The sequence below is a fragment of the Chamaea fasciata genome, unplaced genomic scaffold, assembly GCF_029207755.1.
Source record: "Chamaea fasciata isolate MVZ Bird 193981 ecotype frontalis unplaced genomic scaffold, bChaFas1.0.hap1 SCAF_18, whole genome shotgun sequence".
Lineage (NCBI taxonomy): Eukaryota > Metazoa > Chordata > Aves > Passeriformes > Sylviidae > Chamaea > Chamaea fasciata.
In genome coordinates this window covers 8,389,870-8,417,252 of record NW_027094103.1, presented here as the reverse complement: position 1 = coordinate 8,417,252, position 27,383 = coordinate 8,389,870, and the positions used below count along the sequence as shown (strand labels likewise).

Genomic DNA, 27,383 nt, shown 5'->3' with positions numbered 1-27,383 from the left:
TGTAGGCCCCACAGTGACCCAGAGTAAATATTTTCTCTGATCTACTGACCTGAGCAGCTCAAGGCAGTAAGCAGAGTGCCTCATCACTGAAGTGGAGCCCATGAAAATAAACACAGGGATATTATTGCTTCTCAGTAATGGCAGAGTAGGGCTTGTGAAACAGAATTCTCTGGAAGAATGTATTGCTCACCACATCCCACAGGGATGCCCAGACTTTAATGCAGGATTAGTATTTTGCCAGCAGTTTTCTGGTGAAGATGAGAATATCCCTTTTTTACAGGGACCGACTTACTAGTTTTTTATTTGGGATGTAGCAAGGGAAGAGTTGTTTTACTCTCCACTAGTTTGGGTTTTTTTGATGGTACCATGAGTTTTCTATATCTTCTCCTTCCCTTAGCTGTTAGTAGCTGGTCTGGGAGGACTTTTACAGACCAGTGTCCTGAAGTCATTGAAAATGTCAGTTGTATTTATGTTTCTGTCCTTCAGTTGCAGATTGCTGCTGTCACACAGGAGACTGATGGGCTCAGTATGAGAGATAAGGAGTTTTGTTTTCCACTGTTACAGCCTGTTTGTTAATGGAGGGAGGTAAAAGGGTATTGCCCCTACCCTCCCCATGGGACTGACTGTCCCTTCTCTATTCCTGAGGGCAGAGCCTCAATTCCCCAGTCCTGCATTCCTACCTGGCTTTGTGAGATTTAATGCTGCCAGAGGATCCAGCAGACTTCTCTGTCTGATTTTGCAGCACTGCAGCATGGTAGCTCCACTCTGCTACTGCAGTTGCACTGTGGGAATATAAGTCTTCAGGCTCAAGACACCAGTTTAGATTCTCTGTGCCAGGAGAATAGTTCTTTTGCAGGTCTGAGAACATTGCATGGACTTCTGTGAAGTAGAAAAACCTAAATTCTGCGGGAACAGGTAGTTCAGAAGTCCTGTTTTCTATTGGTGGATGGATTTTTGTGATCTTGGTAGCAATGTTGTTGTTTTCAGTATTACAAAGAGTTGGAATTGACATCAGGGAGGCTGAGCTGGTTTGCTGAGGGCTGGTGGCTGGTGCTGTGTTTGCCTTATAGTCATCAAATTATCTAATGGAGAGGCTAACGCCTTAAAGCCATGGCACACTCTTGGGACTGCAGGTCAGGACAAGGCTCTCCACAGTTCCTCTGCTAGAGGCAGAGTGTGTTTAGCCAGGAGCTGGTATTGCCTGCTGCCTTAATAATAAAAATAACCAAGTTTCAAGTCTTCATGTTTTGGGGGAGGGTGATCAGCCCATCCTTTCCTGGGTCCAAGCTGAACTGGGAAAAACCCCTTTTGAATTCCTGCTGTTTTGTTTAAAGATGGTGTTTTAACCATTCCTGAATAGATTTCCTTGTGTATAAACTGCAGAAGTACTACAGAGCCCTTTTGTTGGAGAGCATATTGAGCACAGCTAAGAGATGCTGGACTTTTAATAGACAGAAAATGGGACTGAGTACACTGTGATATTTCAGCAGGAGGTTGGGGGAATCTTTGTTAAAGATGAGGCAGTGCTTTCTTCAGAAGATGCAAGTGTGTTTTGAAGACTTGCATCTGAGCTGCCTCTTAGTATCCTTAAAATCCCTTCACAGAATCTCCCCTTCTGGGAGAGGAGTCTTGTGAGCTGCAGAGTGCCAGTTCATGAGGAAAAAGGCTCAGTGAGGGAAGGGAAACTCTATATACATGTGCACTGCTCTCACGTGTTGGGAGTCCAGGACCACCTGATAGCCATGGTGACACTTTAGCTGTGCTTGTGACTCCTAGAGCAGTGAGGCTTGGGAGTGGTGGGAGTTTATTTTCTGTTCTAAGCGCTGCTTAACTTATCTGTGTCCCTTGCTTCCTCCCATCCATGTATTTTAGAAGTTAGATTTTTAATTTCCTGTGTTGTGTTAAAGCTGTGTGCAGCCTCAGCTGTGTTTTCATAAGGATTCCTCCCTTCTAGCTGACTGGATAGAATGGTGTTTTGAAGCTCCTGCCAGTCTGTTTTAATGTCTTACTAGAGAACAGCTGGAACAACTCTAATGAAGTCCCAAGTCATTTACAGGGACTTTTTACAAAAGAAATTATTTTATTCAAGTAGAATGGTGCTTGCTTGAAGCCTGACTTGCTCAGTGACTGACAAGGAGGCAGGCTGGTAGCACTGTTGATCCTGGGGTTTGTTCAGCAGGCTGTTCCCAGCTTTGGCAAGAGTTTCATATGTATGGTTCTTAAAATAACGAGAGCTGATGTCGCACTGCTCTGATTAGAAGAGCCAGTTGAAAATTATTTTAATCCCTTCAATATTTATTTTCACACCACAGTCCCTGGGAAGCCTGTATTTCAGGAGAGGCTACTTCAGAGCTTCTATATTTGCAGATTTTGGTCACTAATGCATTCTTTTAAAAATACTGGGTTGTGAAAACATTTTGAACATACGTTCTTGCTGTAGCTGTGGATGTAGGGTGGAGGGTGGCGGGTGATGGTTTGCAGGGGTCATTTGGTAGGGTCTTCTGTTAAATACTAGACTGTGGTGCACCCAGACACTGGGTTTGGGATTAGAATTCTGGTTTGGTTGGGTGATGTTGCACAAGGGTTAGGCCTAGACTCGAATTCATACCCTAAAGGTACAGATTCCTGCTGGCCATGTGCCCTAACCTACTGTGAATTTAACCTATCAACCCTTCCCAGGTCCAGCATGAGCCTTAATGACTCTTGCAGGCATAAATCCTGATCCTAATTGCCTTTCCTCTTAGCTCCACCTTTAGACCTAGTCTTCGTGATAAAGCTCTGACCTCGAGTATCCAGCTGCTGCTGACCGCAGCTCACAGGCAGCCACAGCCCTGCCTGGTGCTTGCCTGGATCTGCCTGGCAGCTCTTGCTGAGGGAAGCCCTAAACCTCACCAGATGACACTTTTGGACACAGTTAATAACCCAGATTCAGCACCCAGTGCTGGCCTGAGTTCACCATGACAGGCACAGGGCTGAAAACAGCTCTGCCCACAGAATAAGCTGGGAATGCAAATGCTCTCCCTTGTTGCCTGTAGGAATCATTCAGAATGGTGTGTGGGGAAAAGACATCATATGTGGGAATAAAATGACAAATTACAGTTAATTGCTGTGAGACTCTGCCCTCTGGGCTCCTCAGAGAACTGGCATTATAAGTTTTTCATCTGTGGTTATTTTTCTTTCCTCCTTCCCAGCTATGCGGACACTTAGTGAAGACACCATCAGGCTCTTTCTCCAGCAGATAGCAGGTGCCATGAAAATGCTGCACAGCAAGGGCATCATCCATCGGGACTTGAAGCCACAGAACATCCTCCTTTCCTATGCTGGTGGCAGGAAATCAAATCCCAACAACATTCGCATAAAGATCGGTGAGACACCGCTACAAACGTCACCCTGAGCACTTGGGAGTTTGGTGATGGGATAGGTGGAAACCTCAATCTTACTTTGGGGAACTGTCTAGGAGGAGAAAAGCATTGTTCTATTTTAAAAACACCCTAATAGTTTTCATTCTTAGTTCCTCTGCTAAATGTAGCCTTTAGCTGCCTCCAAGCAGTAGGAGCAAAAGCTTTCTGCTCTGCCAGGACACAGATTTAACACAAAGGGATTGGGCAGGCCTTGCTCTGCTCCCAGTTGAATGGTGCCTCCCTCAGTAAAAACAAACACCGGAGTGCCCTAATTGGCTTGTAATCTCTGGTCTTACCAAGGCACAAACAGAAGTTGTGACTTTCGTCTTCAGCTTTTAACAGTATTGAGGTTAAATGTTGTCTGAAGACCTGACACTAGTTGCTCTCCTGGCTGGCTTCAGAGAGGGCAGTGTGTTGCCAGGCAGACCCCAAAGTGGGAGTTTTCTCAGTCTGAACCAGACACAGGCTTCCCAGCTGCCTCTTGAAGAAATTCACATTCTGCACATCAGGCAAGTGGCACAGATGGACCAGTAGTTGGGATGAGTGCTCCAGAAATCCAGTTAACAGAGCACATGTATTCCCTGCAGTCCCTCCAAAATAAGATGATATCACCCTCACACGTGGGCTTTTGGTTACGTTACAACTCAGAGCTGAAGCTGACACCAATTAGGTAAAACTGGTCCTTACCTTAACCTTGTGCTGTGGAGGAAGTGTTAGTGCTTTCCTTCAGCTGGGAAATGAGGTCCAGTGGAAAAGTTTGAAATATTGCTGCTTGTTTGACTGAAGCCTTTTGATGTGTGTTTTGTTTTGTTTTTGTCAAGTGCAGCGTTAATATCTGTAAGGAAGGGATTGGGAGCTGCAAACACAGGCAGGAGGGCTGTGGGCACAGCTGCTCTTGGATGTGATGTAACCTGCAACCCTCCTTGTGCTCCCTGAGGAGTACATGATGCAGGGAGAATCTGGCTGTACCAGGTCATTAGTGGCAGATGACAGTGTAAACAGCTGTGTCAATGTCCTAGCTTGAAATATCTGGTAACCTTGAGAGAACATCTCAGTGTCATATGATCAGATGCTGAGTAACCTGCAGAGGTAATTCCCTTTAGTATTCCTAGTTCCTGGCTCTTCTAACTGCTAAGTGAACTGGGGCTCAGTTATCTGTCCTAATGGTGGGACTGGCACTGTTGGTACCCTTCTAAAGGAACAGAACAAGGCTCGTTTTGGTAGGGCTGGTCTAGAAATGTGGGTAGTGGTGAGTAGTGGTTCCTCCTGGATGTGTTTCACATTGCAGCCTTCTCAATGGAGGGAACTTCCAGTTCCCCAAATGAGAGGCTGAGACAGCAGCAGATGAACTGGCTGGTTATGAACTGGCACCTTCTCACTGAAGTCAAGAGAGCCTTCCCAGCTGACATTTCAGAGTGCAGGCAAATGGGTACTGATCCCTGAAAGAGGGATGGGAGTTTTTTCATCTGAATTCTGTTGGGGCTTGGTCTGTCCTTCTGTAGTGTCTGTACTGTGCATTAATAACTAGCACAAGGATGCTGCTGCTCAAGAAGAGCTCTCAAAGTCTTGCTAAGGTGGGATAGAGGCTGCAAAGATTGATGGGAAGTGAAGGTAAAGTAGGAAGAATCAGCTGGAGAAGGTGCAGGCCCTCTAGAACTGGTGTCTGCTCCTGACCTGCCTCTGTTTCTCTTTGTAGCTGACTTTGGGTTTGCCCGGTACCTGCAGAGCAATATGATGGCAGCAACATTGTGTGGTTCACCCATGTACATGGTAAGTGTGATTTTTCTAGAGGATTTTCTGTGTTGTCCTTACTTTGCTCCCCAAAAGCGAGGCTTTGTTTTTAACTAGTCTTTCCCCCAGAGGTGAAATTTTACTTGCCAGAAACCAGCTGTTACACAGGGAGATTCCTAAAGTTCTGGCTGCTGATAATGTCAGGCGGCAGGTGCCTGTGTTGTCATGTAACTTCCAGGTGAGATGTGGATAAACCATGCTTCCAGGATGACTGCTTAGACTGTGAAACTGCTGTGTATAAGAAACAAAACTGATCCCTTTTACCCTCTTTGTACTTTCCACTCTGGGATCAGGTTGTGATGAGGTGATCTCTTACTTGTGCTCGTAGCAGCAGTCAAGGTCTCGGTGTCACATCAAGTCAGTGAAAGGAAAAAATGAGAAAACTAGACAGAAATAAAAATGTCAAAGCCAGACTTGTAATAGTTCCTGGGGATGTGGGTGTCTGAGCTCAAAGTAAAAAGATGATGTGAGTCAATTTAGGTTGAGGTTTTTACAGGTGCCCTGGGGTAAAAGGCACCTCATTTCAAACACAGTCTAATCCACTCTAAGTTTTTTGTCTGTAGTCTTTGGGCAGAGTTAGGCTGGACTGTGCTGCACTGCACAGGCGTAGTCTGTTCCACAGAACCTCCTCAAGCAAAACACACTTCCTCTCTCTCCCTTTTTTTGTAGCCTGATGTTTATTTGAACTATGCTATATGTGAAGATGATGTAACTCTCCTCTCCCGTGAGAGTTTCCTGAACTGTCTATTTTTAGTGATACTTTTTCTTTTGGAGTCTCTTGTGAAAGTAATTGAAAACACCCAGCTTGTTTTCTGAAAGGGCTGGAGGAAACTAGTGATGATGTTTTTTTCTATTTGTTTTTTATTTTTATTTTAAACAACACTGGATGTTACAAGAAATCTCAATGTTTCATATTGTTCTCTGTTTATTGATGGATTTGAAGGAAGATGGGAAGGGACGGTTCGGTTGGGATTTAGGGAGGGTTTTGAAGTCTTTCCCTACTGCTATTGTGGGTCTTGTGCAGGAGCCCGGCGAACATCTGCTGGCAAGGCAGGACTTTAGTCCCTGCTTTAGCACACAGCCTATTGGTGCTTTGTTTCATTTTACTCTTTTGAAAAACTAGAAAATTATTTTACCCCTACCAAAAGGAGCTTTCTGTCTGAACTCCAGTATGATCCAGGTCATGGCAAGGCTTGAAATCTCCTTGTGCAGTTCTCGTCCTGCTGCTTTGTCTTTGTTTGGTGTCATGCTTCCCTTAGGGACAGACCAAGCTCCTGTCCACAATTTACTTGTTGCCTTTTTTTTTTTTTTTTTTTTTTTTCCATTACGTGTGGCCTTCTAAGAGAGCTAAAAAATTGATCCTGTTCCATGCTGGCAGCACTGCAATGAAATCTGTAGTTATAAACACGTGGGATTAGCCAGCCTGCCCTCCTGTGCTGCTGCTCCTGAGGCTCTGCCTGCTGAGCCAGGGCCTCTGGGGGCTTGCACTGTCTTCAGCTTCTGGAACAAGCCTGGGAGGGAGCAGCTGAGGGCATAATGTGGGATTAGAAACCAGAGTCTGAGGCACAGCAGGGCTCAAGCTGTTGGACTGGAATGCTGCCTTTGAACCCAAACTGTGACCTTGGCACCAGGCTTGGAGCTTAATTAATGTGCTGCCATCTTGGGCTAAATGAGAGAAGTGTCCAAGTGGTGCAGCTCAGGATGGAGGCTGGAGCTTCCCTGTGCAGTGGGAGCCTTTGCTGCTCTTGATCTTGCTCCTTGCTTTGGTTGAGAAGATCTGTTTGTAGTTTCAGTGGGGCTGCTTCTGGTGGATTCAGCAGAAAATGGTACACTGGGAGAAAGGGAAGTACTGAGTTTGCCCAAAATACATAATATTAGGTTGTATTTTTATATTCTGAATGAAAGTCTCTGCTTCCCCCACTAAATAGGGAAGTAGCCCTTTCAATATAGTGTTACAATCTTATTGGGAGTAAATCTTTCATGGTTGTTGGGGAATCTAGCTCAAGAGGTTTTATAGCATAATAGTGACTTATGTCTCTTGGAGTTGCTAAAAAACCCCCCACAAAACTACTTCTTTTGGTAAAAGAAGTTTCCCTTCTCTCCCCCAAAAGGCACCAGAAGTCATCATGTCACAACACTACGATGCCAAAGCTGACCTCTGGAGTATAGGAACCATCATTTATCAGTGTCTAACAGGAAAGGCTCCCTTTCAGGTGAGTTGCTTAGATTTGATGTTTATAACTCTCTCCTGCATTTTTTAAAATCTCTCTTCCTTCTAATCTGGTTACTCCAAGGCTTCTGTCATCTCTAATATCAACACCCAGGGATCCAGCCTCATGAAGGTCTGGCTGTTCAACACCTTGACAGTGTTGTGCTCTATATGCTCTAATGCTGGATGTGTTGCTAAAGGATGACTCTTCTCTGGGCTGTCTCTCATTGAAATGTATTTCCCAGTTATAAGAGCTTAGGAAGGGTCACTTATGGAGAAAATTACCATGTACCAGTTAAAGCAGTGGGGTTTTTTGAGGCCTACACTTAGCAAATCAGCTTCTATTTACAACTGTAGTCAGTGTATAATTTATAATTATAATAATGTTGGATATAGAGGGACTGTAAGAAAGACTGTAATTGCAAGTTAATGTTCAGGATGGTTTGGTGGTAAGTAGTGTATTGCAGCTAAATCAACTTGGTTTTCAGAGCAGTTAAGTACGATGATATCAAAAGGATCTTATCTGTCCTCTCACTGCAATCTCTTCCAGGCTGAAATGTTTATGTTCATCAGATCCAAACCCCTCCAAACATAACACAGCCCTTTAAAGCTCCACCCTGTACTTAATGCCCTAACTTCTGGATGAGCTACAGCATATCCTTTGTGAACAGCATTCTCTGATTTTAAGTTTTTGAATGGTGGAGAATTCACCACAACCTTATGCCTGTTGCTTCAGAATTACTTCACATATTTTTCACCATCCATAGCTGGTATTCATCTAGACTCAGTGTATTTTTTTCGTTAGTCACACAGTGTGCTACTTTACTTCTTCCATCTCTGAATGAGATCAGCAGACTCTCCCTTGAAATTACTGTTTTAAAGTATTGCATTCATCAGGGTTTTTTTTTCCCCTTTGCTTTCTGGTCCTCCCTTCTTATGTCCTGACATCCCTTTATCCTGATTCCCTAAAAAAACAAAGTGGAAAAAATCCCCAACAAATTCAAAAAATGAATAAAAAGGAAACAAAAACAAATAGCACAAAAGAAAGGCAGAGGGAAATCTGTGCTCATGTAATAAGGCAAATTTTATGAAGTGAAGGACTTTATGAGCTTTAGTTCCACGGCTCTTTAGGATTTCACACAAGACCTGGAATGTTTATGCAGTTACATCATCAGGGAGGATAAAGTGAGTTCTGAATCTGTTGCAGGAAAGAGTGGCCAAATACAGGAGTAAACTAATGGTATGTTTTGGTTTTGTCCAGAGCCAAGAACACTTCTTTCCTTCAGGGTAATTTTTTCCCTGCTGCTATAAGAATCTTCCACTCCAATGCTTTATATTCTGTCCACCAGCTTCCTCTGTATTTAGAGCAAGACTTCATTTCCTTTGCATGTTACTTTTTTTATAAACCCCTACAAAATGCACTGAAACTTCTGAATGGCTTCTGTTTACTGGCTGCATCCACTTGTCCTCAGTGTTGGTATCTTCGTTTGAGGGGAGAAAATGACTGTTAGGATGAAAGAAAATAAATATTTGTGTGTTGAGAAGAAAATGTGGGGGAGGAAAAAGCAAGCTTTGACTGGATGCATAGAGGAGCCTGGCATGGATTCTCCCATGTATCTTGGTGCCTTTTAGTCTCTAAAGGCATCTTGATAACCTTCTCATTCAAATGATTTAATTACTATTTAATATGGTGGCTTTATCGTAGGGGTTCTTTGATTGAGGCATGGCAAAACCCTGCCTTGGCGTGGGCAGTGAAGGGACACTTCAGTCCCTGCCTAGCAGTTCCTGACCTTGCTTTGTGCTTGCCTCATTAGATAACTCTCTCCCAACATCTGTTGAGCTGGGAATGGGGGTTATTGGTTTCTCTATTTCAGATTTCCCCACACTCTTTCCTCTTTTGGAGGTCCTATTTGGAAGCAAAATGCCAGGCCGTGTTTGTGACTGCAGTAGCAGCTGTGGATGTGTTTGATCAGGGAGTGAGAGGAGCTCAGCCCAGATGGTTCTTTGTGCCCCATCTATTTGTTTTGGCCATGCTTGTCACAAATTGCCTTCCAGCTTGAGATCCAGGTGAAAGAAGCCTGTCTAGGGGAAGCTGGTTAAAGGTTAACTGGCCTTCTGTCTTCATTGGCATGACTGTGTTGTAAGAATTTGCTGATGGTCACTGAGCAGGCAAGAAGCTGTTGTTTGCAGGGCTTTTAGGAGAAGATGGAGGTAGGGGACAGAGGTGATTGGGACACCATGAAAAGGAATGAGTACTTTTGGGAGGTATGTCTACCAGTGGGTGGGAAGAAAACAGGCAAATTCCACATAGTGCCACCAGCAGACCCAGTTGTACAGGGAAGCCAGGAACGGGATTTCTGAGTGAACCTCTTCAGGCTAAATCCTCACCATGCCTTCCCTCCCAGGCTGGCAAAGGCAGCCCCTCGTCTCTGCCTAGCTGAGATTTCCATGGGAATCTGGAGCTCAGTGACATGAAACATGCTGTGTTTGGGTGCTGTAGCTGTCATGCCTGAGCCAAGGAGGCACCTTCAGGAGGATGCAAACAAAAAGGACTCCAGTGTTAGCTCTGGTGAGGAGGAATGTGCTGCCTAAAAATAAAATAGGGCTTCGGGGAAGTGGGTTAGATGGAAAAAAGATCAGATGTGTGGAGAGGCTGAGGCAGCTGTCAATCCTGAAAGTGCTTGTAAATCAAGACAGAGATGTGTGTATGTGCATGAATGTGATTTCTGGCTGTCTCTGAGTTAAAATTAACCATAGCTGGGTCACCCAAGGCGATTTCCCAGAGCCATTCCTGTCCCTTCCCTGCCTCACTGCGCACAGACAAGAGAGAAGCTGCTGATGCTCAGATGTGAACAGTTGGTAGGATGGCTGGTGAAGCTTTCTTAAGGAGCTTTTTGTATTAAACATGCCCATAAACAAAACAGTGAGACTGCCATAGGGATGAGATTAATGGGATTCATAATCCCTATAAACAGATTTGCTGAGCGCTGTATTAATGTGGAATTGTTAATTTGCCTTGCCTAATAAGTGGTCTGGACTCACACCTCTGCACAGGACTTGAACAGTGCATTTCCTGCTCCTGCTGACCAGAACTGGGAGGTGCCTTGGGAATGTAGTGGTTTGCTCTTGTCCTTACCTGAGTTGAATAAATTGGGACCCCATACCCACCATGAGGTGGTGCTGGCTGTGTAAACAAGTGACAACCAGAAGCAAAGCTGGAGGCAAGAGAAGAAAGATTTACACAAGGTCTAAACCAATCCAAAACCAATCTAGGCCTTGTCAGATGGTGTTTTAAATATGATTAGTTAAATGACCTCAATCTCCTTTTTCTTTTTTTTTTTCCTTGTGTGGGAGGAATCACAGTGGTATTTCTGGTGGCTTCTGTTGTGTGACCCCTTTTAAATCTGGGCAGCTCTTGGTAAGCAGACACCCCACTGAGCACGTGCAGGTTGTGTCAGAGCTGGCCCTGGCAGTGGCAGTGGGACATCAGATCCTGCTAAACACCCTGAAACCTGGTTGTCTGAGCCTTTGCGTGAATCTTGAGCTTTCTATGGACATGGTGCCCTGTGTCTGGGGGAGAGCGAGCCAAAGAGCACAAGAGAATTAATGCAAGTTTTTCTGCCTGGTCTGGCAGCTCTGAAAGAGTTAACCTGCCTGTTTATGTTCTCATCCCAGCTAGCTGTTAGGTGAAAAATTAATTTTTAAGTCTGGTGTACCAAGTTCACTGCTTTAATTCTGAGTTAATTCTGTCTGCATAAGTAGTAGGATTATGTATCACTTACAGCAACTGCTAGGTTGTGAAATGCCTTGAGGAACACCAGGAAAGGATAGATTTTTATGCCAAGAATTTGAACCCCTGGTTTATTTGTTAGGCAGCTTGCTCTTCTGTTCCCAGCTCTGTTCCTCTGCAGTGCCCTGTGTCCCTGGGGACAGGAATTCCTGGAAGTGGTGGGTAATTCTGCTGAGATGGGTGCCGTAATTGACTTGTTGCTATAGTCAATGAACTACTGGCTCTTGGACCAGTGTTTGTGGGTCTTACCGTGCTCTGCTGGCAGTAGAGAGAAATCCATGGACTGCTAAAGAAAAAGGTTCAAGGCTTGAGGTTTTTGTTTGCTTGTTTCTGGTCCTTGGGCTTTCAAGTCCTCTGAATGGGAGCCACTTAGCTGTGGGAGTCTTAAAATAACAGAAGGTGTTTTCAGCCAGGTTTTCAAGCTTTTCCCTAGAACTACTGAGCTAGAAACAACATTACTTATTTAGTTTTTCTTTCTAACATCTCTGAATCCCCTTTCTGCACCTCTGACTCCCCAAGGAAAGGATTCAAAGAGCAGGGCACATCCCATACACCTGCTGTGGAGTGTTGAATAGACAGAGCTCTTCAGGGAAGGTGTGGATGTCTCTGGCTCTCTTCTGTCTGAATGTTGAGCTTTTGCATCCAGTTGTGGCCCAAGCATGACAAATTCACTGCTGAGTGCTTTTGAAAGCACCACCCTACCCACTTTTCACAGGCATTTCACTTCCAAGCAGCCAGCACTGAAGGGGATTTGGCAGGGTTCTGCTGAATGCCTTTGTTGGCTCAACATATTTCCACTGCTGCTTAGGACAAAGTAACAGAGTGGCAAGACTGAATTTGTCCCGTTGCCTCTATATATAGAAAGGGTAGACAAAACCAAAATGCAGCTGCTCCATAGTGACATGAGAGAGGGACTGAGGGTGTGAACTGACTTGCTGGTGTGCCCTCCTGGCTTAGGGAAAGCTGAGCTGTTCTGCATCCCTGGTTCTGGTAGATGGGTGCTGTCCCACAGGTAGAAGTTGGCTCTGTGTACCTTGAATGGTCTGGTTGTTACGTGCCTAAAGTGTGCTTTTTCTGGTGTTTTTCTTGGGCAGGGTGTATCTGCCTGGAAGGCAGATTTCAAGTTAAGTTCTTAGCTTCCCAGATGAGGGAATTCAAGTGACATTTTTACTGTATTACAAACATTTCTGGAGTTTTTTTCCATGATTCTTAGAGAAGCACTATTTATTGAAAGGAGAGGTGAGCAAAGTGGCTGAGGCTCCTAGTGCTTTATGAATTGTGTGATAGCAAGAGAGCAGTGGACAGGTTCCTGGGAGCAGAACTGTGTGACTCAGTCAATTAATAATGAAGTTACACGAAGATGCAGTTGGTTTTACCAAATTAGTGGTGATCCATGGCTGTCTGTGCTGGGCACTCACTAGAATGACTCTCTTCCCCTGGTGTCTGCACTGGGGACCAGCCTTGAATCACAGGCTCTTGGATAGCCCAAGTGAGGGAATGTGGTCTGGGGTGGGGGGAGCCTGGCAGCCTGGCATGGTCCCTGCAGAGCAAGTGGGGTTTGTACTGAGACAGCAGAACGTGGAGGAGCAGCATCCCTACAGGGACATCTCTTGAGTTTGTACAAAGAGGAGGAAAACTTCATTGAGAATTTTGTTTCTGTCCAAGCCAGTGCTTAGAAACCTTCTCTAATGAACTGGTCTTCATACATGTGCTGCTTTGAATATACTCTCTCTTTATTGCCAGGAAAATTTCTGACAAAACAGTGTTTGAAGTAGATCAGAGCTTCATTGTATTTGTGAAACAATTGAGCTGTTGCAACAGGAAATGACCAGAGCAAACAGCCAAGGCTTGTATCTCTCTGAAGTGAATGAGCCCTTCCCTCCCTGTTCTGGAGTTCTGCCCCTCCTTGAACGTTGTTTCTGTCAGGAATATTTGTCATCGCTCTGGGCACTGTGGCCAGGCCATTTGGTGCAGTGTGTATGCTTACTTCCCTAAAGTTTGCCAAATATTAATCTAATTGCATTTCAAGATCTGCAAAGGGAAGGTGTAAAATGGAGTTTTCCTGAATCAAATTCAGTGGCAGCAATTGGAAATTATGATGCAGTTGGGCATCTGTGTAACAAGGTGCTCTGCTTTAATTTTGATGGGTTTTTGGTGTAGCTTCTGTTGGTAAGGCTATGTGAAAAAACCACTTAGTACTACACAAGTGTGTTGATACCATCAGCTTTTGAGGCTACCTTTGGTTTCTCTTGAGGTTTTTTTACTGAGCTCTCAGTTATCCTTAATTTTCATCTTCAGCCAGAGGGAGTAAGTGATGTTGAAACAGCATCTTATGTGGCTGCTTTTCCACCCATCCCGTGTTAGTGGTATTTTGATGGCCATCTGCAGATTGGCCTGTCTGATTTGCCATTTAAAGCATCTTAATTGACCTTAAATGCTTCTAATTTAGCAACAGAACTAGGTGGAAGGCTCGAGGGGTTTTTGAGCCTGCCCTGAACATCAGGAGAAGCTGCCTGTTGCCTCCTCATTCACACTTTCCTACACACTCTGCTGCACTAGTAATTGATTGCAGATGAATCCCTCTGATCTTCCTGCCCTGTTTATGTGCCTTCATGTCTGTGTCGTGCCAGCCAACCTGCTCTGCCTCTAATAAAGCAACTCTGCCTAAGCAGAAAAGCTTGAGACACTAGGGTTAATTTGCTGGCCTGTATTATTCATTGCATGAAAACAAGTGGAGAATTTATATTAGGGGATTTTTATGTGTCTGTGCTTGTCTACTGGTGATTTTATTTTTAACCTCAGCTGTAAACCTCTTGTGCCTAGCCCCCACCTTTTTTTTTTTTTTTTTCTAATCCCATCTCTCAGAATTTGGAATCTTGTCGTCAACATCCCCCGCAGTTGTGTACATTACTGCACAAATAAAATAGGAGCTGGGGCTTGAGACCTTCTGGCTTCCTGGAACTAAAGTAGAAAATCCTAATTCAGTTGCTGTTTCTCCATGTTCCTAGCCTCTTCACAGATCCTTTGCCCATCAACAGGCTCCCTGCCCCTTTTCTAAATGCCCTGCAGCATTAATCCATGTTCTCAGCAGGATCTGCCATTCATCATTTGGGGCTCCTCACGTCTACAATTATTCAGTCTCCTGGGTGAGGCTATTAGGCCAGCTCAAACCTGAGCATCAGAGCCCACTGCAGTGAAGCTCAGCCTGTGGAGGGGCAGAGCAGGACAGAACCAGGTCAGGGACACAATGGCAGCAGGTTGAAATACTGGATTTTCACTGCAGCACAGGGCTAGCTTTTCAATCTAAAGCAAGCTGCAGGTTTTCATTGTCTGTGCTGGTCCAGCAACTAAAAAGTGCCTCTGCTCTTCAGAGCTACAGTGAAATAGAAATGCTAATCCCTTTCCTTCATGATCAACTGCTTCATCTGTTGGTTTCTTTCTCCCCTACAGGCCAGCAGCCCACAGGATCTCCGCCTCTTCTATGAGAAAAACAAGATGCTGATGCCCAAGTAAGCATTTTTCCAGCGTCAATGTTTGTAGGCACTTGTTTACTCTGTGTTTACACCTGTCCTTGCATGCTCCTGGCTTGTCACTTGGGGAGGTGACTAAAATATTTGGCCTCCTGCCTTTCCCCATGCCTTAAACCAGCAGTGACGTGGCCCAGAGAAAGTCCGACGGCAGCAGATAGCCAGGGTTGGGATGTTCTGTCTCTCTGCAGACACTGTTGTCCTACATTGCAAAAATTCAGGACTGTCAGTGATTCCAAGAGCCAGCTAGTCGTCCTGTTCCACACGTGGCTCCCCTGAGGCTGAGAGCCTCAGGGAGAACTCAAGGCAATTCTGGGATCATGCAAGCAGCCAAACTGCAGCCTCTCCTGTAACCTGCCATACCTGACTGCAGATCACATTCCCATTTCTCACGTGTCAGGGCAGCAACTGCTTGTGTCCATCCTGCTATTGAGGGAAATACTATAACCCCCCTGGAAATGGACACTGCTGCAGTTTCTAGGGGGAAGAGAACTGCTCTCGTCCCAACAGGGTGTATGTTACCTCTCTGCTCGCTGCTGTGATTTGTCAGGGTATTTTGGTTTTGTTGCTGTGGTCTTCCCTTTTGATTTCTGAGATCTGAAAGCAGAAGCTCCTGCCAGCTCTGAAGATACTCAGCCTGGTACAGAGACAGGACTGTAGTTCCAGATTATATATCTAAAATCTGGATGGCCTTTTCTAACCAGAAAGTTAGCTCCCAGTTGGCAGAGCTGCTAATGCAGCCATGTATGCAGGAAGTTCATTGGGTTGCTGTGTATGGATTTTTCCTTTCCCTTATCAGTTCAGACAGCTCCAAGAGATAACTGAGAGGAACTGTCAAGATGCTGGAGCTCTTATCAATGACTTGTGATATGCAATTAAATTCTCTTTAAGTACTTCCTTTTTTGATTTGGGGAGAAGGCACAAATTTCTACCGGGATTACATTTGGGGCGCCTAGATTGAACCAGGGGGTGGAATGGAGTAAAATAACTGAAAAGAAACAATTTAAAGCAAAAATGTGACTGCATAGTTGGAGCCAGTCTGTGTGAGCAGAAAGTAGAGCGTGTTTTTCCTACACAGCCCAAAACATGGCTGCTTACCTTTGAGTGAGCCCCTCTTACTGAATGAGAAATTAATCCATGAAACTTACAAGTTTTCTTGTGTGGATCCCGCTGCCCTGCTGTTGTTTGGCTCATGGTGCAGGTGAGAAATGAAACTCAGCTGTAAGAGGAGAGCATGTCTATTCTTGTAGGGATTAGGCCTCCTTTGAGTCCTTCACACAGTCTGCATTTTCACTTACCTGCACTTTTGAACTACCAAATTCTTGCAAAAATCAGATCCAAGCTGATTGTTTTTCTCACTGTGGAAGCCAGATCTGAACTGGCCTTTGTGTAAATGGCAATTCTCTCTTTCCAAAATCAGTTTGTCACTTTAACATGGGCTGCAATCTGTGCTATTCCTGAGTAAACATGAATAAACTGCTTGAGTGCCCTGCCAGCACAGGATGAAACACAAAACTACTCCAGAGACCTCCTTCTCAGACTGCAGCAGTGCCAGGATTTGGTTTCGTCTCCCTTGGGGCTATGCAGGCTGGCACACACTTCCTTGCCATGGCCAGGGGAAGTGTTTTGGCTTGGGAGTGGAGTGGGGAAGCAGTCCCTGGCTGCACTGCTGCTGCTGACAGGTGAGGAGATGCTGATCTGAGCATTCTGGGGAGCCCATGGCAGGAGAAGCCCGAAGGCCTGACAATTTTAATAGTGCTGATCTGAATCATTAACATTCATTGTGCTGGTTTGCATGGCAAAGTACATCCCAGGTCATGGGGGCAAGGAGGCAGATTTGCTGCTTATGTTTAAAAAGATGGCCCAAGACAATAATGCTGAAGGGTAGCAAAGCTGGATGCTTTGGACATGGGAGGTAAGAGAAGGCAAACAGGCTGTTAATCTGCACCCTCTTCATCTGTCATGTGCCATCTGGAGTCCATGAGTTGAAGTACCTCTTTCTTGGATTTAAAACCGTACCAAGGCTAAAGTCATAGCTAGGAAATGGACTCATTTTGAAGGAGAGCTTTATGTGTCATAAATAAATAAATGATGATGATAACACTGCAGGGCTGCAGGACTCCAGCACTAATGCATTTTTCAGGAGGCTGCTCCTAGCTGTGGTATCTTTGGGTTATTCCATTACACAGTGTGCTTCCAAGGGACAACTCTTTTGATGGGAGGCTCAAACCTGAGTCTCAGTCTAACTGCATCCCTTCCAGAGTCCTGGTGTCCTCCTCCTGTGTCAGCCTGAGAAGCTGCACAAAACCATTCCAGCATCAGGGATGGAAAAGCAACTCCTCCAGTACAAGCAGGGATGAGGGATGCTTGCCATCATTCTCTGTTCTTGGAATCACTGAGATCAAATTCCTGCCCCAGCAAGGCTTAGGGCTTCACAGAAAAATAACTGGGTGGAACTGAAATGTGTAAACACATACCTTGCCTCCCATCTCCTCTTTCTCTGAACAGGACTCTGGTAGTGCTAGCTAGCACCCTTTTTTTCCCCCCTACTATTTTTGGGCTAGCTTGTTTTTACCCCAGGCCGTGGTAGTGTGTGTTGGTGGAGATGGTATAGGAAGGGTTTTCTCTCCCAGCATTGGTTGGGCTTGGCCTCAGGGCAGTGACTGATGCCAGAGCCACGTGCAGAGCCACTGAGAGCTAAAATTACTGTGCTGGGCACACATGTCATTACCTCAGCTGACCCAGCATGGGGAGAGGGGAAAGCCTGACAGAGCGTGGGGGCCATGCTGGGAAGAGCCATGATAAACAGAATTAATACTGAGAGGAGCTGCAACCACCCACGCTTCACTAGGAGAGCTCTGCCCCAGCCCAAAGCCCCCAGCAGCACTTCTGGGGATGGAGGGAAGTCAGCAGAGCTGAATCCACTTATGCAAGAGCTGAACTCTGCTTTCTGTGCCTTAATCCATTCATTTATTCCCTGCATTTTTCAATCTACAGGGGTTATGATGAGCTGCCCTGGCCTCTCCCCCCATCTGCTTGTGGGGTGAGGGAGAGCCCAGTGCTTTACCAGCTTTTTTGTGTTTCAAAGGCTGTTGAAAAGAATATTTTCTTCCTAACTATGCTGAAAAGTGAGGTAATAACTGCATGAATTTTAGCTTGCTGAGGTGGCATTTGCTCACGTCTTAGTGGCCTTCAGTTAATATATGCTGTATATCAAGGGAGCAAATAGACAAAGGTTACTTGCTAGTCTTACATAAGCTGCACTGTAAAACAAATGCTTTAATAAAATGGTGGTAATTGGTGATACATTTCACCACCAGTGTCTTAATTGGAAGCTTCCCCTTGGAAACTGCTTTGTTCTAGTGATCTTATTCCCATTAGAGCAAGTTGGAGTGGTTTTATTTATTATGTGTGAAATACTGCAAGTGGAATGGGCTTAGCTGAGCCACCAGAGGGATGACACTGTGAAGGGAAGGATCTGCAGGTGCTCATGGGAGAGGCCACTAAAGCAAAATTAGCTGTAGCCTGAACAATAGCAGTGGGGAGTGAGAGCCAGAGAGGCAAAATAGAGACATTTCTGATCAGCCTCCCTCCAGTGAGCTCCTGGTGTTCCTGCCCCAGCGGGCATGGAGTCGCTTTGCATTTGCCAGTTGCCTTCCTGAATATGTAAAAGCAGTTGAAGTAGACTGCAAGTCTCTTATTTTGCCTTTGTTTTCAATCCTAGCATCCCCAGGGAAACATCAAGCCACCTGAGGCAGCTCCTGCTGGGCCTTCTGCAGCGTAATCATAAGGACCGCATGGACTTTGGTAAGGCCCCCTTCCAGTTTGAGTTCTGCTGCCTGTCTCTGTGTCTTGCACTGCACAAGCCTCTCTGCTTTTGGCTGGTGCTAGCAGAAGCATCCAGACACCTGGGTTTCACCTGTGCCTGGAGGGTTGCATAATCATGGGGGTTTTAGTTTGTGTGCTGGAAAGGTCAGTGCTGATTTCAGTACAATTTGGTAAACCAAGGAGACTTGGCACACCTTCAGCATGTGTGTGTTACTTGCATTCCCTCTCCTGGCTTCTGCTTTAATAATCTCTCTGAGCTGTGGTTAAGTGTGCTGCAAGGTAAAATGTGTCTTGTGTATCTGTGCTTTTCTGTCGCAGTTCCTTCCCAGAGCTGCAAGCTGTACTCAGTTACGGAGCAATCCAGTCACTACCCTCTGTTTCTCAGGGTTTGCTGTGATAATCTGAGCCAGGAGATGTAGCTGCTTTCAGACCCTTCCCTTCTTCTCCAGTTTCTGTGGAAGGAAGCCTTGGTCCTTCTCAGGTCTCGAGCTGGCAGTCTCCAAGCCTTTGTCTTAGTCTCCTGACTTGGCTGACATGAGGATTTCCTCTTTTGAGGATTTCTTCTAAACTGAGATCAATCACTGTGAGCCCAGTGGTTCTGACTTGGCAGGATCTCACAGATGTGTTTTAGCTGAGCTCAAAGATCTGAAGAACCTCCTGGGAAAGCCATGCCTTGGAGGGAAGCGGGCAGAGGTGGAGCCTTTCCTTGAATCCCTGAAAGGACCAGGTCATCTAAAGGCGAACGCATCCTGTGTGTGTTCAGGATGCTGCTTTTAGTCAGACTTGGAGTGAAATAATTTGATATTTCTGGTGTTTGAGTGTTGGTTTTCTGTTGGGTTTTTGTTTGCTTATGTGCTCAGATGGGTTGTTTCCTGCTGGGCAGCACATGCTAGGTGATAAAGAGGAATAGTTTTGCATCCTCTATTGTTCTTTTGGATTAGAGATACCAGGAAGGCCTTTCTGGGGATGGTCAGCTGGGTAAGCAACTGCAGATTACCTGAGGCTGATCATAGTTATCCAGTGATGAATGCAAAGGACTGGTTACTGGAGTGTAGAAGTGAGAGAATGAGTCTTTTGAAAAGTGAGTTGTTGAAGCTCCTGACAGACTGGCTTGGATAGAATCACCTGGCAGGGTTATTCCCTGCAGATCTTTTATCTGGCTTGTGGATCTTTACCTCTTCTATCATGCTGCTGTGCATTTCAAAAGAAGGGATCTTTGAGGTTCTCGATTCCCCGCTGTCAGAAATTGTCTGGCAAACCTTTTTAGCCCATACAAGCAGGTTTTGCACCTCTTGGGAGTAGAGTGCATGAGTTCATGTCTAACACTTAGAAATTTGAGATACTAGATTTTGATATCACTCTGGACAACAGTTACAGCACATCTTGCAGTATTGAGACTTCTCCTGTCCTTAACCACGTATTTATCAATAAATTGGAACGTCCCCAGAGGAGAGGGTTTCCTCCTGCTCCTTGTCCCCTGAGACCCTCTGCCTGGAGGTGTCACAGTGACCTCCACAGAGCTCCCCTGGAGCTCTGTTGAGTCACACAATGGCAACTCATCAGCTTGAAACTTCATAGACTTGTTGTGTGTCCCAGCTGCTGTTCTGCCAGGAACTGATGCTCCCTGCAATCTCAAGATTATCTAGAGGAAAACCAGGAGGGTTTCAAGTTGCAAGTTTCCTGCTGATGATTACAAGCTGGTTGTTTGAATTTTGCTTTGCAAGCACAGTTAATTAGCAGTTTGGAGCGAAGAGGGGGAAAAGTGAAAGAAATCATCATTTCCACCCCCTCAGTTGAGTCAGCTTGGCTGAGGGATGGTACCCTCCTCTACTGCAGCAGGCTGAAAAAGAAGCAGGAAACCCCAGCAGCTGAGCAGCTCCCACAGGATGGGGGTGTTCTCCATCCACAGCAGATCTAATCTGTGAGAGATGCCAGCTTTCCCTGCCAAAGATTTCCATTCCTTGTCTTGGGCTAACCTCCAGACCGCTGCACTTTGTCTGCAGGACCCTGGCATGGCAGTGGCAAGGAGAGCCTGGGGAGACAGGGTTTGTTTTAAGGTTAAAAAGCAGACAAACAAAAAACCCAGTGACTATGCTCTGGAAAGCTCACCAAAGTGGAGCTGTTTACAGAAGAAGTTTGTAAACCTTGGGTGTTGCAACAGGAAATCCATTCTGGGAAAGAATCTGAAGCTCAGTAATCAGTGTTGATCCATGGCTGACACTCCCAGAAGACTGAGTTGCTGATTGTGATATGAGAGGGCTCTGGCACAGAGCTGCAGTGAATCAGAGATGAAGTTGGAGAAGTGGCTACTTGTGAGGACAGGCAAACATGTAGAGAATGTTCAGCAAGCCAGGACAGAAGCTTTTCTTGGCCTGGATCTGTAGAATGAATTCCCATAATGAGTGGAGGGAGCAGCAGTTGTGTTTGATGTGAAAGGGAGGGAGTTCTGGGCTGTGGTTCTGGGGTGGCCCATTAAAAATGCATTTCTGCCCTCAGTGCATGATGGGTTTGAATCTGTGTGTCATGAAAGATCACTCAGTGGAAGTCTTTTTGTCCATCGTTCCTGTTCTGTGGAGTGAGTGGCAATGCAGTGTGATAAATACAGCTCCCCTGGATCCCCACATTTAGGGTGATTCACCATTCTGACCAGCCAGGGATCCAATTAATTTCCCATCCTTTTTTCATGAGCACATCCTGCATCCAGTTTCCAGCCTGTGTTCTTGACTGCTTCTAAATGCAACCATAGTCAGCTTCCATTGTTGCATGGAAAAATCACTGTATAACACTGTAACTTCCTGTGCTTTATCTGTAAACTTCTTACAGTCATTTTCTTTCACTGAGTCATTGTTCTTGATTTTTTTCAGATGAATTTTTCCATCACCCATTCTTGGATGCAAGTGCCTCTATGAAAAAATGTAAGTATTGCATTTTTGATTACAATTCTTTTTGAACCATGGCCTGACTTCCTTTGCTGTTAGTTCAAAAAGGAAGAAAAACACTGCTTTATGTTTCCTTAGTTATTTAGGCAGGGATTCAGTGTTTATTACTGTGTCATGTCCAGATTTTGCCTTCAAAATGTATTTGATTTTACTGAGTTATCTTCAAAGGGATGATTAAGGAGATATTTAGAAACCTAAAGTAGAAGCAAATGTAGCTTTGAAATGTATTCAGCTGCTTTGTGTGAAGTGCTTGGCCAGTGGGGTGCTTGTAGGTACACAGGATTATCCATCGTGGTCTGCCTTTTCATCCTCACCTGGAGGGACCATTCAGGCTAGTGAATGCTGGAAACTGGCACTCTTGGCCCTGCCTGCCAGGTTGGCTGTGCGAAAGCCAAATTTTGTGGTTACCAAATCTTGTTTCATCATTTACATGGAAGTTCTTGATACATCTTGTTTTAGAAGGGTTACTTTTGGTGCTCTGTGGGAGCTGGCCAAAACAAAGGCAGATTTCCATTGCAAGTTCTCTCTTCCTCCTTTTGATTCAAAACTTTGTTGCAGCCACACATATTGTGGATCAGAGGTGTGTTTTTGGTGGAATACAATTTAGAATTGCTTCTAGTGCATGGGGCATCATAGTCCTCTGGCCAGGAGACTTGGGTTAGTGGAATTGTGTGTGGTTGTTTTCTCTGAAGGGATTCTCCTGGACATTTAATCTCCTGAGTAAATATAGCACCAAGAATCTTCATCAGTGACTAATTTAGAGTGTCAAGTGCAAGGTCTTGGAGGAAACATGCCCAGCACAAACCCAGTTTCCCTCTTGGATGTGTGCCAAGGGTAGACACACCTTGTCTGATATCCACATCACTCATGACACTCTCTTGCTTTCCTGCTGCCAGAGCAGGTCTTCTGAGTTGTCCCTGATGAGATTTTACCTGTGCACTCAGGTGATCCTCCCGTGGGCAAGAAAAGACGCTTCTGGTTTAGGGGCGTTTTCAAAGCAGCCAGGGCCCTAAACCCACCTGTGCCAGGGGGATGTGGGGCCAGCCCTGGAACACGGGGCAGGAAAGGACTCTGGCCCTACAGGGCTGCTCCTAAGCCAGCCCAGCTCCTGGCACCTGCTGTCCTGCGGCTGCATGGGAAAAACCCTTCGGAGTCTGATCCCCCTGTGGGCAGAAGATCTCCTCCTCCTCAGGATGTTCTTGCATGCCCACCAGCTCATCTCCTACCTCCAGCCATCCCGCTGCTTCACTGGCCAGGGGAACAGAAAACGGCGCTAAAACGGGAGAGGGTTCTCCTGACTTGGCCCCAGTTTCCAGCTTGTGCACAGCTGCTGTGCAGGAACCAGAGGTGCCTTCATGAGCAGGGCACTGTAGCTCAGCCTTTGCCCCCAGCTGCACCAAGGTTCATGGTGTGGGGTCAAGGACCAAGAAAAAAAGCACCTTTACAGGCAGACAAGGCCTATGCAAACTCCAGACCTCTCTGTCGCCCTGCTGATCCTCACCTCAGGACATATGTCCACAGCCTGGAGTCCTCTCCGGGCAGGAGAGACTGCTACTGGTTTTGAAGACATGGGAGAAATATCAACCCATTGCTGGAGATGTTCAGGTTGTGGTGCACAGAAATCTGCTAGTGGAGGAGAGAGTTCTTGTACTCTGCTGCGAGGTCTCTGCTACTGCCAGATGCCAGTGATGGATTAGAGCCTCTGGGAAATGTGCTGAAGAGCCTGGAGGAGAAAGGCTGCCTGTGGTCTTTTTGATTTCTGAGAGGAGAGAGAAGAGCCAGTGTGTCAGCAAAGGTCAGGTTATGGTCATCTCCATAAGAAAAACTCACCTGAGATTTATGGAATGCTGTCTAGCGTGGCAGTGGGCTTGACCCTTGCACAGCTGTAGCTGAAGTGTGTCTTGGCAAGGCTGCAGTTCTCAGGGGGTGGCTCCCCTGACCTGACTCTGTGTGCAGAGCTAGGGTGAGCCCAAAACCTTGCTGTACTCCTTCATCTCAACATGTGGCTCAGCATCACAAGTGTAGGAAATACCAAAGAGAAGAGGAGCTGCATCTGAACCATGATGGTTGTGCTCAGACTGAATTAGAGCCCTCAGGCCTGCAGTGGAGAGCTGGGGAAGGAACAGTGTGCCTCGTGCTCTTGCTCTCCTTGAGAGCGGATAACTAGCTACCACTAAGTCATTCACATCTGAGGTTTTTTTTGATATAATGTAACTTTGTAGTTCTGGAAAACTGGTCAGTCCTCAAGCACAGATCATTCTCCAGGTGGATAATTTTGAAGCTGCTAAGGCAGGGGGATCCCCCTTGTTGAAATACGTTTGCATGTTTTTTGAGGTACTTCAGCAAAATCAACATTTCTTTCAAAAAGACACTTCTGACAAGCACTTCTTCTTCCCTGCTCTTTTGAGGGATAGATGTTTTCATGTTTCTCCTCTCATCTCCCTCCCTGGAAACTAGGTTCAGGGCCCTTGGACTTTGTTAACTACAATGGTGTACTTAATTTTTGTTTGTTTATTTATCATTTATTTTATATTGTGGGTTTTGTACCTGTGACTAAGCATGTACTTTAGATGTGTAAAAATTTATTAATAAAAGTCTTTAAAATGCTGTGTCTAGTCAGACTGTCGTCTGTCTGTAGCCAGGTCTGATCAGCATATGGTATGGGGCTGTGTGTTACAGTAATAACACATGAGAAGGCATAATTAGATGCTTGTGCAAGTCTTCTCTCAGTAAACACATTGTAATTGGTACCCGTGCAGAATATTTTGGAGGTTTTTCTGCTCCTGCCTTTAATGAATGAGAAGCTGCTGCCTCCTTGACTCCGAGTTAAGAGAGCATGAAAGGTGAGCAGTTATGGTTCAGAAGTGCACGGGTGGTTCGGTGTCTGAAATCCCTGTCAGGCTTAGCTTGACTTTTGCCATCTTTTTAATCTTACTGTACACAAAATACCCAGGTGAAAACTAGCAAAAAATCCCCATGATTTCTGCGTATCAAGGATTTTAATGCTGCAGACTTTTAAGCTCTAAAAAACAGCTTATTTGGACAAGTCCTCTCAGAGTTTGCACTCAAACTTTGCTGCCTTGTCAGAGATTGCAATGAAAGAACTTTCTGATGAGTGGTTTTAATTGAATCCAGATAATCAGAAAAGTGCATCTCTCCAGTGTATGTAGAACTCAGATTCCAAATAAAGCTTTTCTATAAAACTTGAGGGTTGGATATTTTTAGGGCAACTGAGCCCCTGGTAGGATGATGTGTCAGAAGTTATTTTTACAAGTATAGGATCCAGTATCAGAATCCACACAGCTGGAGCACAGGCTTGCCTTTATGGCTCCCAGCTCTCCCATTTTGAAACCAGTTGGCATTGGTTACACAATGTGCAGGATGACTGTTTTGTTGCTGGAGCAAGCTGGAGAGGACAATTATGAAAACAGACTTATTTACATTACAATTACAATCCAGCAATTTCTGGATTTGGGTGGGGGCCTACAATTCATGTTAACATTCCCCACATTCAGACTCAACTGAAAACATGATGAGCCAAGTGTTTGCACCCTTTTTAATTTTGAACTGGGAGTGCCTGGGTGTGTGGAGGAGATGGAAGCAGGCGTCTTTCTTTCAAGCTGGCCTATATGGCTGACACTGAAAAATGCCCCAACAGGGTTGTGGAGGTCAGGGAGGGTTTGTCAGAGCCAAACCTCATGGTTCTACATGCATCAAAGTCTATTTGGAGTGTCAGGACCTTCTGAGTTGGAGCTCAGAGCGTTACAGTGTGAATTTGGGGAGTTCAAAGGGATTTAAATAACAGTGATTAATAGAGGCTGTATCTAAAGGAGTGCTTCATGCAGCTGAGTTTGAGTTTCAGATGATAATGGCAAAGTCTGCCAGCTTGTCTTCCCTCCTGATTGATGAAAAGCTGTCTGAAGTAAATAGTCCAAAATAGAAGTGTCTCAATTCTAGCCAGGTTTAAATCAATAATCACAGAACCAAAATAGACTGGAGGGGACCTTGTGAGAGAACTGGAATGACTCTAACAAAAATTCTAATGCCAGGAAAAATGAATGGTGATGCAAGTCTTGCAGCAGGCATGTGTGGATACAGTAGAGAATTCACTTTTTTTTAAAAGCACCCTTCCATAACAGGAAGGGCTGTCTGTACATGGGTCAATTGTTCTGTAGCAGCTGGCAGGATAAATAGCAAGGAGAGACCTTTTTTCCCCCCTCCTTTCTAGTATTAAATCTGTAGGGAAGGTCCTAGGGATTGCTCTGCAGGCTCTGGGAGGACTGTGGAGATCAAAAGCAGCTTGATAGAGGCAGGACAGAGCTCTCCATTTTACAGGCAAGTTCTCAGGCCTCTGTGTGTGTTCCCTGAGCTTGGGGAGGGGCAGCAGCTGTGCTGGCTGTGGGCAGAGTGGCTCTCCATGCCAAGCCACTGACTGATCTCCCAGAACAGCCATCCTCAGGATACCTCCATCCCTGCTGCTGTACAACAGCACAGCCCATCAAGGCCACTAAATCTAGTGCAGAATAGATGCAAAAGCTAAAAAGTGTGTCCAGCCCCCCCCCCCCCCCCCGCCATCCTGCTGTGGTTTCCTACTTGCTAATGCTGCCAAAGCCTGGAGGAGATCACTGTGGCCCTGTTTAAACTGTTAAAGTGGTCAGTTGCTTACATTAAAATAGATGTTTTAAGTCTCCACTGCTTTGGCTTTCCTGTTGTTGGATCTGCTTACATCTCTCTCAGACTGAGGAATCAATGTCTCAGTGATTGCTCTCTTTGTGATAAAAGACTCTGGTCCAGTCATCCTTTAACCTTCTTTGGTAGGCTTCATGGAAAGATTTCCTAAAGCCTTTTATCAAAAGGCATATTTTCCCATTCTCTTATCATTAGAACACTGTTTCAACAGTTAATTGCAGAGAGATGGACTTTCATTTTTCTAGCCTGTTGAATAGAATAAGTACTTTGTAGTATCTAATGGGATGAATGACAGAGATAGTTTTACTTCAGACAGAAGCATTCTTCTTCTAGGTGTTATTAATCTCCCTTGTATTAGGTATGGAGTCATTAGCACAGGTAATGTAAAAGTAGAAATTTGATAGAAGGTGCTAATTCTCTGCCAGCATAATGGACGAGCAGGGAAGTGTTCCTCTCCTCAATTAGGCATTGTCTCAGATCTCTATCTTAAGTCAATCAAATACCAAAATGGTTTCAGTCTTTTGGCTGCCTTGAAGTGGGGATTTTGGGCTCTTCTGTGCTGTTCAGTCTTGTGCATGTGGACTGGGGAATTTGAACCACTAACTACTTCAAAGTCCTTTGAAGAGCCATTTTTCCCTTTGACTGTCTCCCTGCTTGGCTGAGCTGAGCTCTTCTGTTATTTACTGAACCTCACTTGCATAAGTCATTGGAGTTAAATATTCTTTTCTCCTCTGATGCCTTGATCATCTCTTCTGCCTGAAGGTCAGTGCCAACCAGGCCTCTCAGTCTAGGCTTTAGGCCTCTGTTACAAAGGCCAGTGCAACAGTGAAGTGAATAAAATTGGCAGTTCCTATACTGAACAATAAAACATAAAAGAAAAGGATGTGAGGATGGCCTGTGTTGTGGAAACAATTTCTGTATAAATACTAAACGACCAGAACATGTTTAACTTGCAGAAGTGACCAGGTCAAGCTATAGGAAGCAATGCACTATTTCCTTGAGGAAACCCCCTTGAGGGGGTTTTTTGTTGGGTTTGGGGTTTTTGCTAGGAGCCTGTGGCCTGGGATGCCAAAGTGGCTGTTTGAACAGCAAACACATAGGCTTTGAGTAGGCATGTGTTTAACTTGGCACACACCTCCCAATATTTGATGTATGTGTGCCAAGCCATGAGGTCTCATGAAGAAGAATCTGTCAGGGTATGGTCTAGTT

The 27,383-nt window shown here is 45.3% G+C and overlaps 1 protein-coding gene across 2 annotated transcripts in view; it reads left to right on the top strand.

Moving 5' to 3' along the window:
- ULK1 (unc-51 like autophagy activating kinase 1) overlaps positions 1-27,383 on the top strand; it is a 76,099-nt gene that overhangs the window by 19,673 nt on the left and 29,043 nt on the right. For both annotated transcript variants that reach the window (XM_066200177.1, XM_066200176.1), the window contains exons 7-12: positions 3,192-3,365; positions 5,098-5,171; positions 7,304-7,405; positions 14,642-14,700; positions 18,443-18,525; positions 21,411-21,461. In XM_066200177.1, coding sequence (XP_066056274.1) covers positions 3,192-3,365; positions 5,098-5,171; positions 7,304-7,405; positions 14,642-14,700; positions 18,443-18,525; positions 21,411-21,461 — 543 coding nt within the window. The remainder of the gene's footprint in view (positions 1-3,191; positions 3,366-5,097; positions 5,172-7,303; positions 7,406-14,641; positions 14,701-18,442; positions 18,526-21,410; positions 21,462-27,383) is intronic.